This window comes from Falco cherrug, chromosome 16, assembly GCF_023634085.1.
Source record: "Falco cherrug isolate bFalChe1 chromosome 16, bFalChe1.pri, whole genome shotgun sequence".
Taxonomy (NCBI): domain Eukaryota; kingdom Metazoa; phylum Chordata; class Aves; order Falconiformes; family Falconidae; genus Falco; species Falco cherrug.
Genome location: NC_073712.1, coordinates 6,554,168 through 6,568,020, shown reverse-complemented (window position 1 = coordinate 6,568,020; position 13,853 = coordinate 6,554,168). Strand labels below are relative to the sequence as shown.

The 13,853-nt window shown below is 52.0% G+C and overlaps 1 protein-coding gene across 2 annotated transcripts in view; it reads right to left on the bottom strand.

The window, feature by feature from the left end:
* The window catches only part of CDK18 (cyclin dependent kinase 18), a 39,958-nt gene extending 27,732 nt beyond the window's left edge, over nt 1-12,226 (bottom strand). The window contains exon 1 of one of the 2 annotated variants that reach the window (XM_055728230.1): nt 11,799-12,226. Coding sequence is in view for 1 of the 2 variants with exons in the window: in XM_027816552.2 (XP_027672353.1) it covers nt 3,076-3,119 (44 nt within the window). In the remaining variant the exon portion in view is untranslated. Of the gene's footprint in view, nt 1-3,075; nt 3,327-11,798 lie in introns of those variants that run through there. The other variant, XM_027816552.2, reaches the window with a different exon arrangement.
* Between the last annotated feature and the right edge of the window lie 1,627 nt (nt 12,227-13,853).

Here is a 13,853-nt window from a genome sequence, read left to right as displayed (position 1 = left end):
GGCAGCAACCAGTGCACAACAAAAAGGTGAAGGGAACAAATGAAATCCAGATCCTCATGAAAAGTCTTACCAGAGGGACCCTGGTATCAAAGGATCTTGACAGGACCAAATTTCCCAGAAAAAACAGAAAACAGTTTTAATATAAACAGAAGCACAACATTTATAAGAAGTAGCACCACCACAAGCACTCAAAGCAATTTAGAGCTCGGCTCTTTGCCACACATTTTCTAGGAGACTAGAAATGCAAGGAGTCCAGCTTGCCTTGTCCTACCCAGATAGAACACACTTAAAACAGAGACCTCTGCCAGTTATGCTCCACAACCTGTAGATACCTGGATTCCCATGCCACCCAGCCCTGGCAATGGGAGTAGGAACTGGAGCGACTGTACAAACAACACCACCATACGGGATTCATGCTCCTTCCTCCCCCAGCAAGCTCCCAGTTCAGATCCAGCAGCTCCTCGGAGCTGACACAGCTGCTAAACCAGCCCCCACTGCCCTCGGACAGATCCTTCTGCAGCAACTGGAAAAGCCCAGAATGAAAGGGGACGGTGTTCCTGACCTACTTCTCCCCACTCCAGCAGAGTTTACAGTACCAGCTACGGACTGGGTTTCTCCCCAGGACCGCGCTCTGGAGCAGCAGTACCACTGCTTGGCATTAGGCACATAAAACTCTTTGCAGCAGGGTTTCAAATCTGTTTTATTTAAAGCTCTGGAATAGTCACATGGTAGGAAGGTGGTGAGCAAACACTACAAGTCTATTTCCCTGCCAAGGATTGCACTAATCTGGTATTTAATCTTAAACCAGTTGTGCACCCATCCTTGGAGGGCTTTGCGCACGTGTGTGTGTGTATTTTTCCCTCAGATGTGAGGGAAATGCAGCCACACAGGCAGGGAGCTGCCACACAGGTAGGGAGCATGACAAGCCAACGCTTGAGGAATCAGAGGATTTCAAAGCACAGCACAAACTGTAATTACTTTTGGCATCCCCCTCTCCCCCACAATGCAAAGAGCAACGCTGCGATATCTTTTATCCAGACCCTTCCTTATCACGATTAGCGCAGCGGGGCTTAGAGCCCCAGCCAGGGGTGAGATGTGCAGGTGGGCATCCATGTGATCTTTCTGGCTTGGCTTTGCTTCCCAGATCCAGAGCCCACACCTCATCCTCACGATGAGAGAAAGGATTGCTCCAGTAAGCTGCTGTCAAGGCTGGAGGAAGGCAGAAGATTTAAAAAGCCTCCTGAGCCAAGAGGTGGCTGCCAGGGATCCCAGTGTGATAAGAGCACTGTTTTGAGGCAGCGAACTTGGCAAGGGCTCTGTGCTGCTGCCTAGTAGATGCCAGGCTTTGAGACACCCTTGCATCAGCACGAGCAGTCTGCAGCGATCGTTCTCCCTCGCCCCTGGCCCGCGCACATGCTGCACCTCGAAGGCTGAGAGCACTTTGCCTCCCCCGGGGGGACGCACGGTTTGTGCCCTGCTGCTGCAAACTCTTCAAGCTGTTCCTGCACAGACGGATTTCACCTGCTCTCCTGTCCCCCACGCTCTCTCCCCTCTCAACGTTCAAGTTTTTCTCCCTAATCTGAAGGGAGCCAAGTGCCCCGGCCATTCCTTCCCTGGCTTCTCAGATCTCAGCGCCGATACCGCTGCCGGTAACACTACACGCCGTATTTCTGCACATGAAGCATTTCCACTTTGCAAAGACCCAGGGGCTGGGCAACACAGTGAAAACCAGACATTGTCTGGGCCACCTGTGGGGAAGGAATAATGCAGAAACAAACAGCAAAAGGGATTTTCACAGTAGCAAATGCCTCAGAGAGCAAGTAGTGAAAGCAAATGAAGCAGATTCTCAAACAGTCCTTCTCCACTTAGGATTCGACTAGCACAACCGACATTAACTGTGGGGTTCCCCTTGTATACAGCAGCTCCTGAGATCTGGGGGTTGCCAACCAGCTTGGGCATGTGCCCTATACAGCAAAAACTTCCTCCGTAACTGTCCTGCCTCATCCATCAGCTTCCTTAGAAAAAGCTGGGAGAGCAGAAAGACAGGAGGCTAGCCTGAGATGCAGAGACATTTCTTCCCCTTTACTCCTGACATCCTCTGGTGTACCTCCATCCCCCTGGGCTGCCCAGGACACGGATGTGCTTGCACATCAGACTGTCCCATGTCCGTGCTGAATCTCCTCTTCTCAGAAAGCTGTTTATCAGGTATTTTGTACCAGCAGCACCATTTTCCTTAAGTACAGGGATGCTACAAGGAGGCTGTGGGATTGCCCAAGAGCCCAGCCCAGGCACTGTGATGGTGCAAGCTCTCCAGGATCCAAAACCTAGTGAGATGCTGCCTTCCAGGAAACCTCTGTTCCCGAGAGAGCAGCACATGCTTGCAGGGCATCCTCAGCCATCCTTCCGCGCTGCCTGGGGACGCCTACCTCCCTAATAGCCTCACCCCACCACAGCTAAGCACCACCGCGACTATGACATTTTCATGTTAAACCAAACACAGACACAACCGGCTATCAAATAGAGATATCCCAGACGAAACATGTATAAACAGATTAAGCACGCCTCAGTGCCTGCAAAGCTCTGCTCACTTCCCTATGGAGGGCAACATTTCATGCATATCTGGGAACTCGGCAAGCGCACACTGTTTAGATAAACCTTGTTCCTTGTTAAACTGTAAATAACATCTGTTTCACCAAGCCAAACCAAGCCCCAGCTCACTGCTCAGGGTCCTGAAAGTTGCAATGTCAGTCATGGGAATGGCAGACAAAGCAAGTCTATTTGGTGGGTTTAAAGTATTTACCTCTTTTTTTAAAAAAAAACAACTCATTTTTCCATTTCTCTCTTCCCTCCCAACCCACCTTCCCCCCTACACTTTAAAAACTATCACAACTCTCCTGGCACACTGGTTGAGTCCCCCACACAGCTGCCGGCAGCTCTGGCGTCCTTGACAAGCTAGATGGTTTCTGCCCAAGCCCTGGGAACTGGGGGAGATAACAGAGCCCAGCACGAGATAACCAGAGTGAAAGAGAGCAAGGGAGAGCGATCTCTCACAGGAAAACACATGGTCGGACTCACCAGCCCTTGGACACGGTCAGGAAGAGATAGATGCTGGGCTGCATCACGCATTGACCCGTAGCCTGCAGTCCACTGCCCTTTTGTAAGACATCAGAAGCACGTCTGGAAATAATTTCAAATATAACACCCCACCCCCCCAATCAAAACACAGATGTATTTCCATGTGGTTTTCAGTAACAGGCCACGAGAGTCAAGGAGACTTAAAGCTCAGAAAGCGAGATGAAAAGGGACTACATCAAGCAGGGCTGTTCAAAGCTCGCTGGGTTGCATTCAATTCTGCTCCTCTCCTGCCTCGCGAGCCGATAAGCTGTATGCTTCATAGGAAACACTCAAGATAAGAAAGGATTATAATCCTGAGACCCAAAGAGACGAGAGATTTGGCCTATGTTCACACAGCAGAGCATCAGTTGAGCCCAGGTTCCCCCCCCCGCCCCGAAATTCTTATCTGGTTTAATACTGGTGGGGTTGCTTGCACACACTGCAACTAGCTGCACTCGCAATGGTACTATCATAGTGCAATTAGTTGCACAATTAATCATTAATAAGGAGGGACTGAAAGGGATTAAGTACTTAAATAGAACACATGCTGTTAATGGTAATTTATAAAAACACGCCTTCTCCCCCCCATACGGTGTGGTGTTTTCCTGGAATTAAAATTACGCAGTCGGACCTTTTCTCTGCACCCCCTGCACAGAGGAAGCACCCGCTCCCGGCTGAGAGGAATCCAACGGCACCTCTGCACGCCCCAGCCATGGCTCTCCAGGGGCAGGGCAGCAACAAGCGATGGGAAAGGTCCTCGCTGCCACTGCTCTTTCCAGGGGCTTTGAGAGCTACTGCTAAAGCAGGAGGATCTCGGTGGAAAGGAGGAACGTGAAGGTGGTACTGGGAGGTGTGTGCTTTGTTTACATTAAACGAAGTAGGATGCTTCGTTTAATGGAGAGAGAAGTTTGGGGACACAGAGGCACTCTTTACATTTTTAATTGTCTTTTGGACGAGACACAAAATAACGCCTGGCTATGATGAAAAAGAGCATTAAAACCACTAGTCCTGCCTCCTCCTCAGACTCCCAGGCAGCAAATGTTGCTTCTCTGTCCCACACGCACCGATTTACACTGCAAGTGGTGTTTGCAAATCCCTGTCTAAAAGCCCAGGTGCCACCAGACCATCCGCAGCCTTTCCAGAGCTTTCCAAAGAGCAGAAATGGCTCTGAGGTGCCTGGTCAATGCAAGGGCTGCGGGGCTCATGCTACCACTCCGGCAGCTTCAGGTCCCTGTGTCCCTGTCTCCAGCTACAGGCATAGCAGCAGCTCTCGATGCTGACGATGATGTCTGATGGCCCCAACAGCCCATCCTCCCCCACCTCAGACCCACGTCAGAGAAGTTTTCTGCCTTGAATCCAAAACCAAACCGGCAGAAAAACAAACCCCTCGGCTCCTCTGACCAGGGCAGTCTGAGGTATCCCTTAGAGGTTTCTTGCCTCGACCACACAAGCCTACAGTGAGACTTGGCCCCGCGGAGGTTTCCTCTGCACTGGGCAGCATTTCAGATTCCAGTTCTTCCTCGAAAAAGAAAATATGCCAGCTGACGTACTAAGGCACTGCACAGGTTCTTTCCCTGCTCTGTCTGAAGCTGCTGTGAGGGGTGACGTGGGCTTTGCGCTGTCCCCCAGCTCCCACAGACCCCTAATGACATGCAGCTCTGCTCAGCACACCCATCCCTGGTGGGCCATGGGGACCAACCCCATCGCATCCTGCGCTGGAGGCGCCTGCAGCCCGTGGCACTCCAGTCTGGCACTGCCGGCAGATCAGCTCCTCGCTTGTGCCGAACCTGCTCCCGGGACAAACAGAGGCTTTCAGTCTCCAGACTTTCTAATTCACCTCCTCTGGCCAGTGCCTTGCTCAGGAAACACCCAATCTCAATGCCTTTATTGTAGGGGCAGATTGCGAGGGCTCCAAAGGCTCGCCCCTAGATGTGGTCTTCTTCAAGCAGGACAGGGAACATTGGCAGACCTGCAAAAGAGGTCCTCCTCACAGCCACAGTTCGGGATGTAGCTGTTCCCTGTTCTGGGCTAACACTGGCCTTCAGTCCCCTAACTGCAAGCACGAAAAGCAAACAGCACGCAGAGGTGTCCGGCCACAGGCTGACTGCGAGCCTGATGGGCAGGGCTGTAGTCAGATACCACCATGACGAGCAAAATACAAAGGACAGATAAGAAAAGGCTGCTATTTGTGGGACATGGTTTGTTCCTGACTGCCTGTGCTTCCTGCATCCTGTGGCACGGTGATTACTGTGCAGTAATCGGTTAATAATTACAAGCTGACCAACCCTCGGGAATGTCTGTAGCAGGAGCAATATACACTTTAGGCTGAATGCAGATTTTCCTTACTGCTTCTTCCCCCTTGCGCTTCAATTGCTGCTCCAATCTGAGGCATGGAGAACAGATGCCAGGAAGGTTATTGTGCCTACAGTAACACAGAATCAGTTCCTCGCCCTTCTGTGATCGCTGTTCGCTCAAGGATAGCCAAGCATCTCACGAAGACCAACCGTACTTCAGCCTAGCTGTGAATTTGGCTATTATCCCCCCAGTTCCAAGATGGGAAGTACAGAATTGCAGAGACGGGATGGGACTAGCCCAAGGTCAAACAGCGAGCCAACGGCACGGCCAGGAAAACTCCAGGAGATCTCGCCCTGGATCCTACCTCCAGATCACTACCGCAGCACCTCGTCCTGTGGTCTGTCATTTACAGATCGCTGCTGCCCAGATCTACTGTATCAGGACTGGATCTTGAATTTCTGAAGCTCTCTAGCAGGCCACTGGCGATGCTGGTACAGCAGAAATGAGTGGCAGTTTCTAGTTCTCTGTGTTTTCTTGGGTGGCAGCAGAGATGAGACAAGCACACATTACAGAAGAGATCCTACTACAAAACTAGAGAGGATCTGTGGCACTCACAGCCTTGGCTGGTGACAAAACTGCCGTGTATGGGGCTGCTGACTTCAGCCAAGCAATGCTGATTTACACCACTTGAGAATCTGGTAAAGTAAGGCAGAAAGTAGGATTTAACCCACCTACCAACAGGGGCAGATACAATAGCAGGATGCGTTTTCTGGGTGAAAAGCGATCGCTTCAGCTGCTATTATACTCTTCAAACCAGATTTTTAGAACCCAAAATAAATTAAAAAAAAAAAAACACAAACCCAACCCAAAGTGCTACTGAAGATCTCCATAGGTCCCTGGTTGCATCTTTAGGTATCTATAAATTAGCAGCACATGCTGCAGCACAGGCTTGGTACATGAGCTGCCAGCCTAAGAGGCTTTCCACCAAATAATTCAAGGCATGCTAGAAGGCGTAAAACCAAGCTCCAGGTGATGTTCCATGCTGGAATACAGAAAAAATCCAACACTGATGAATTTATATGCCTGTGCATGTTCACAAACACAGAGTTAAAGCTCCCGTTCATAAACCTTGTCAGATTTAGCAACTAAAAAAAGATACAGCTTCAAGTGTGGGCAATGCTGGGGAAAAGTGGGTGTGCAGAAAAAGCAACAGCCCGGGGGGAGATTGCAGCTAAATCTAACTGGGATCATGAATCCTAACCCCCGAGTGACCAGCACATTAACACTTCCCAAATAATCAAATAGACCGAGTAAAACTATTTAAATCAAAATAGAGAAATAACAGAAATAAACGGAACGTTTGGAATGTTTCTGCTTCCCAAAAAAGGCACATTCTGATTTCTTCAGAGGTTTCAGTGTTTATGGCCAGCTTCAACAGCCTCTCCCTTTTAATTTAGCAATTCAATTAAAAGTCACCAAAAGAACAGCAGCACCCCAGGAAACTGGTCAAACCCAGCCTCCCGTCCCACCCCAGAGCCCCCAGCTGGGGAAATTTGCGTTGTTTTGAAGGAAACAGCTGAGCATTTCAGAGGTTGGGGATGAAAGAGGGGAAGAGGGTTCACGTAGAAGTCTTCAGTAATAAAAACATTACCACATGGCAAGGCACGAGCCAAAACTGAAAGGGTGCCCACAAGACAAGTAAAATTCACGTCACCCCCAACCACAGCAAGAGACGGGCTACAAACAGCACAAAACAGCACATGTTGGAGAGAGTCTCAGACCTCAGGTTTAAGATCCAGTGCCACCAGTGACAGAAGCTTGCTAACACCAGGAATACGCTCCTTGCCTCAGTTTCCCACCTGATAAATGAAGATGATGGCACTAGCTCACGGGTGGCGCGAGGGTGGATTGTTTGGGTGTAATTAACAAAACTGAGAAAGTCACAAAATAACTGGATTGAATGCACCATTAACTGGCAATGAAGTGTCTTCATTAGCAGCACTCGTCCTTCCAGGTGCACACAGAAGCTGTGCACTTTCCCTTCCTTGTGCAATAACGGCAGGGCAGTAAACCCAACACCACACCATCCTGTTTGCTTCCTCCTCTGCGCATCACAAGCGGTAACGGCTCTGATGATACCATGTGTTCCTGCAATGCTGGCTGGCAGAGGTGACTGGCACCGGGCACTGACAGCTCTGTATCAGGATCTGCTACTCAAATGATTTGGTTTTGTTACGGTAGTGCCTGCTGGCCTCAGAGACTGAGGATCGCCGTGCAAAAGGCAGCAGTAAGAGATTGTCCCTGCTCCAAAATGACCAGGCTCACAGCGGGTCAGCGTCTGATCCAGCCTGTCTGTGCACAGCCTGAGATGTTCTGAAATGTCTCCACCTGAGCTGCTCTGGAAGGCCTGGTTCCCAAAAAGCAATGAGCATCCATCTTTGAAAATAGCAGGTCAAACACCCCTCTGTTCCACCGTGTGAACACTTTTAAGAGTTATTTATCCTCCCAGCACCCTGGCATGGCAGGGACAGTACCTGACGTAAGACAGGAGCGCAGAAAAGCCACAAGCAAAACCAGAAGAGCTGGTGCTGGCATCTGAATCCAACTCTCTGAAGCAAGTGCCCCAAAGCCTTGAGCATCCTTCCACTTCACAAGCTGTATTCCCGCAGGTCTTGCCTGCACTCGAAACTGTGGTGCATTATGGATTTAGCACGAGTGAGAATTTTAACAAGAGCCCAGCTGCTGCTCAGGTGTGAAAAGAAATGGTCAGATTTTCAACAGAAATCAGCCCAGTGGGCAGGCACGCTGTGCTGAATATATGTGGATATTTTGCAGCGGGAACGCGGTGTGCCTAGCCTGCCTGCAAAAATCTAGCCTTAATTGTGGTGGCTTGGAGCTCATTCCTAAAACAGCAAGCAAACCCAGAAGGCAAGAGAATACAGATCTCAAGTTGTGATTGGAGATACAGCAAGAATAAGAGGCACGAAAGGAGGGAGGCAAAGAAAGAACAAGACAAATGAGAGATTGCAGCAGTGTCAGAAGCCCAGATGAACCCCAGCCATCTCTCAAGCCTTGCTAGTTCTGCTCTGTGGCTTGAAAATAATTTCACACCAGCTTCTTTTCCAGCCAGGCTGCCTCGACAAAGATACAAGCTAAGATTGTGAGCAATGAGCAAACAAGCTGATGAGCAACACTGGCTGCAGGCAAAATGCTACCTGAAAAGAAATCTTGATTAGAAACGTAAAGAGAGAGCAAAAGATGCTCCCTCTGCTTACAGATCGACTCTGCAAAGTTAATTGTTCACCAGATTGTAATCTGGGCTTTCGCATCTACATTAATCAACAGGTTGCTTCTGCTATCAGTTTTCCCTTTACAAACAGCAGAAGCAAGTGAATTTAGAGAAAAGCAAACCCAGCAGGTTGAACCTTTGCATGGACAAAGTTTGCTGAAAGCAGTTGAAGGGCCTTTTTTAAATAGAGACCTTCTATTGTTTTTCTACCTGTAAAGATGTAAACTGAGGCCATGTCATGGAGCAGAGCTGAGCTTTCAGGGTTTCAGTACGCTAATTATGCAGAGCGGAACTCACGCCAGGTTGGGTTGGGATATTTTCTGAGTTCTGTAGCTGGTCCCAGAGTCAAGACCCCCTGTCCTGTTGCCTGGAGAAACTGCTTTAAGTTTGCCTCAATTTCCCTGAGCATGGACGGAGAGTTTGGGAGGCTCTTATTGAATATAAACTCTCCTGGAAACTCTTACTACTATTTGGACATGACTCCAAACATGTGTCCCAGATTTTCTGGAAATTCTCAGACCTCCTGGCCCAAACCTCAGGTCTGTATGGAAGCCAGAGGAATGTCTCAGGGTTTACAAGGATTGACCAAACATTCATTTCTCTCCACAAGGCCAGACCAAGGGGATGGTCCCAGTGGAAACTGCAATGTGGATATTTTAATGCATACAGGACATAGGGAAAGTGCATATATACAGGTTCCCGTCTCACCAAGTGGCAGGGCGCAGGACAGAGAGAACTGAGGGATCCTCATGGACTTGGGAGGTCAAAACTCAACTCCCCGCGCGACCACAGGCTACAGGCTCCCTGTAGCACCCTGAAAAAGCCATTTTGTCTCTTCACCTTCCCGTACGCAAAATGCAGCTGCCTTCATCTATCTTGCCTAGCTACCGTGCCAGCAGCAGAAGGTAAAAACGGTCTCCTCCTGCCCCCGTGCTCTTGGCACAGCAGGGCTGAACCCCAGCCCGTGCCTGTGATAAACGAGACGGCAACAATGGCAATAAATGCACACGCAAGGCAGCAGCTAAAGATTTAAAGCAGCTAGTTTGGAAGCCAGTAAAAGGCAGCCGGGCATGTCAGCTGCATTTCAGTCACCTGTAACATACAAATACGTGACACCATCACTTCGCTCTTTGTCACTCGCTTGCCAGTGAAGCCTGTCTGAAGGGTCCATTCAGGGGACCACAAAGACTGCTTGTTTAGTGAAAGGGGCCCTCACAGCATTGAGACAAGGATTTTCGTGCTTCCACGCCTATCTCTGCCAGCATCCCAAAGCTCTATAGATCTCAGGGAGCAAATCTCAGAGAACAAAGCAAGGTCAAGTGTTAACAGATGGGGGAACTCAGACATGGGGATACGGTGGCATGTCCAAGGTCAGACAGAATCCATAGCAAGGCCAGGGACAGGGTCAGATCTCGAGAGTCCTGCTCTTGAGTTACAAAATTTCCTCTCTTTTCCAAGCAGGATAAGACAGGAGGAACTCCCAGCCATTGCTGGAGAGGTTGTTCCACTGGTCATTTACTAATTGCCCTCATCTGGACAAGGTCCCAATACGTTCCTGCATTAGTGAATAAGTCTGGGCCCTTGGAAACAAATTTATGAAATCTATCGTCCAAAGTGGTCCCACCCAGAGAACGGGCACCGAAACTTGCACAGAAGTCCCCTGACATGACAAAGAGAGTCTGAAAACCAGTAAACAGCGAGTGGAATGCCTCAGATATACACACAGAGATGAAGTTTCACGGGCAAGGTGCCAGCTGGTGAACCAGGTGCCCTCCCTTCTGTTCCTGCCTCTGCTCCTTCTTTACGTCAGGCTCTTGGACACATCATGTCACATCCCATCGACGTACTTGTACCTTCTCCAGGGAGGAGAGGATGCTCTCGACTACAAAAGCAATTTGGGATCTCAGCGCGCCACCACTGATGTGTTCCCGCTGACACCAACTGACCAATTATCTAATGGGCTGGTGCCTGCATAAAGGGAATCTTTTCAGGATCGTGGGAACTGGTTTTCGTGACCTCTCCACAGACGGGGTGACCCAGATGCCCTGTCAATGCCTCGTGAGGCTGGAAAACAAGACTCTGCTTGCGTTCACCACATTTCAGCTCTGTGTGTTAGCACATGTTGCAGATCTACACGCTGCCCCATTACCACTGAGGAGGAAATTAATCCTGTTTCCTTGCAGGAAGAAGGTCCTGTCCGAAGGCACTTGCCCTTTCACAGATCTCATCCAGAGGCACTAACTTTCTGCCTGCCGCCTGAGCAAAGCGCTTCCCCTCCAGGCGCCTTCTCCGATCCTCAGCACGCACACATCGCACCATTCATTCGCTTGATGCTGAGCACTAAAAAACCCAACGCCAGCAGCCCCAGGCCTGACCCTGATGCTTTTCTTCTTTTCACAGCTAATGCCACCATTGTGCCCACCAGCCAGCATGCTCATCCCGGTTTGTTTTCATGGAGAGAAGAGCCAAGTTATTAAAGCCCGGCTGGGCAGGAGCTAGTGCTGGGGCGGCAGGGAGAGCAGCTCTCCGCGGGCGGCCTGGGGAGCTCCCTGCCAGGACAGGTGTTCTCTGGGGTGAGTTCTTCACGCCCCTGGGAAACTGTCGGAGCAACAGGCGTGTTGGGAGAGATGCAGCTGATACAGCCAGCTGCAAAAACGCAGCGCAAGGAGAATGCCATGCTGCCGGCCATCCAGCAGCAGGACTCCAGCCTGAGCAGGGGAAACCCCCCAGACAGACCGACCCCGCGTGTCAGCCCCCCTGCAAGCCCCCCAACTTTCACACTGCAGACAGAAGACCCCCTGCAGGTCCTTCACAGGGAGACCATGCCGGGGTGTCTGGTGCTGGAGAAGTCAGCAGCGAGCGAAGGACTGCCCAGGGCTCCCTGAACTACGTTTAGGAGCAAAGCAGGCGCAGGGATCTCCTCCGCCGGGGCGCAGGCAGGTATTATTTCTCGCTGTGCTTGGCGCAGAGCTGAGCCCTCCCTCGCCGCCCGTCCAACTTCAGCCATCCCCTCCCCGGGCACTCCTGCCCAAAGCGTCCCAAAGGCGGCGGGGGTCCCGGCGGGGGTCCCGGCCCGCCGCGGTGCGCAGCCCGCACTCACCGGCCGCCGCGCAGGTCGCTCTCCCTCCTTCCTCCTTCCTGCCGCCGCCACGCCGGGTCCCGGGCAGGGCAGGGGCGGTGCTGCGGGGCCGCACCGGGCACGGGGCGGGCGCGGCGCCGCTGCCGCTGCCGGGGGAGAAGCGGGGCCGGTGCTGCCGCCGGAAGGGGCTGGAGCGGTGCGGGCGCGGTGCGGGACCCGGCGCGGTGCCGGCGCTCCGCTCGGTGCGGCGCTGGCTCCTCCCCGCCGCAGCCCCGGGATAAGGAGCCCCGGCGGGGCCGCGCCGGGACGGCCGGGAGCGCGGCGGGGGCTGCGGGCGGGGGGCGCTGCGGGCGGGGGGCGCGCACCCCCCGCACGGATCCCGCCCCGGCGCCCCGTGCCCCCCGCGGCGCTTCCCGCTGTCCTGCGGGCTCTCGTGGGACCGGGGGCGCGCCCGGGACCCGAACGCCTCGGGAATTTCAGCCTCCGTCACCCCGGTGGCGTTATGTATTTAGCAGCAGCTTTGCCACCCGTTCCAGCTATTTCTCTTCTTATATTTAGCCAAACATTCTCAGTTTGCCAAAAATAGACCAGCCGTGGAAATAAATCAGGCTGACTGGAGGTGCCAACATTGTCTGTCTGAAACTAATTAATTTCTTATATCCCCAGCTATATTAATCCTTGTCTTCCCTCTACAGAGCATCCCTCCTGTCAGTAGAGGTTTTGCAATTAGCGGGTATTATGCCTAAATCTGGGGGATGTGCGGGAGGTTTAAGTGGCGGGGGAAGGCAGAGGGAGGCCAGCAGGAGACCTGGCCAGGGAAGGAACAACATCCATCTACACAGAGTACGGAGAGCGTGAACCCAGAGGATGCAGCAGAGCTGGTGAGAAGGAGGAAAGGGGGTGCAAGCTCTCTGGGGGAAAATCCTATCGCAGGGAAGCATACAGGATCTTCTCCTTTCCAGATACCTGAGATTCCACAAAGAAGACTGTCCAGAACATACACATTCAGGCCTCCCGAGTTCTGCTGCTGACAGCACTCCCTTTTCCCTTTTCCTTTTTCAGTGTGGGAGTTTCGGGGGACTTGCTGACTCTCATATCTTATATTAGAACCATCGAGCTTGCTGGGAGACGCTTCAAGGAACAGGGAAGAGGTTCACAGATGGCATTGCAGAAGTGTAAAAGCTGAGCCCCCATGGAGGAAAGGGATGTTTTACCAGGATCCATTTTGTTTGTTCACTTTAGCCTGCCCCATGGCAACACCCTGCTGAGACCTGAAGCCCTTAGTAATGCTTGTCTGCTCTGTGAGTGGGGTAAAACATTCGACGCCAGCACTTCCATCAGTTTGTTTAGTGAGCACAGGAGCTCAGAGCCATCTGAGCACCCAGGGCTGAACCACAGGCTGGGAACTGGAACTGCCCCTCCAGAAGCAGATGCGGAGTTCAAGCTTGAGGCACGTTGCCCCGGTTGGGGTGCGATGACTGATGTGACACAGGGCAAGCAGCTTGTTTCTTGCTGCCCCGAGCAGCTTGTTTCCCACCCGCATCATGGAGATTCGCATCCTTTGCTCTGCAGGGCTCAGGGAGGAGCAGCAAAGGATAGGACCCAGAGGCACGATGCGCAGGCTGGCTCTTGGCTCACGTGAACGACTGCCCTCCCCTAACCCCTGGTCAATGAGTACCTGGTCATGTGGGCTGCAAAGTCAGCGGCAGCTCCATGTGACGATAGCCATCACGCTCCCTTGATGCCACTGGCTGCAGAAACTGGAACGTTTCCTGCAGCCCAGCAGTCCAGCCAGGCGCTGGCATGCCTCTGACTTCCACGCTCACCCGTCTCCTCTATTTAAAGGGGGGATATCTCCGGAGGGGGAGATGTCTCAAACACTTCTGTGCCATTCCCAGCCCAGTGCAGCCCTTGGCATAACAACTGCTGCCACATGCTCCATACCACAGCCATGAGACCACCTGGCACTGCAAGTCCATCTTAAGACAGAAAAAAAAAGGAGATCCCCAGCAAAAGCTCTGGCTAATTAAGGAGAGGAAGCCCCCAAACTGGAGACGGACAGACAAACCAGCTCTA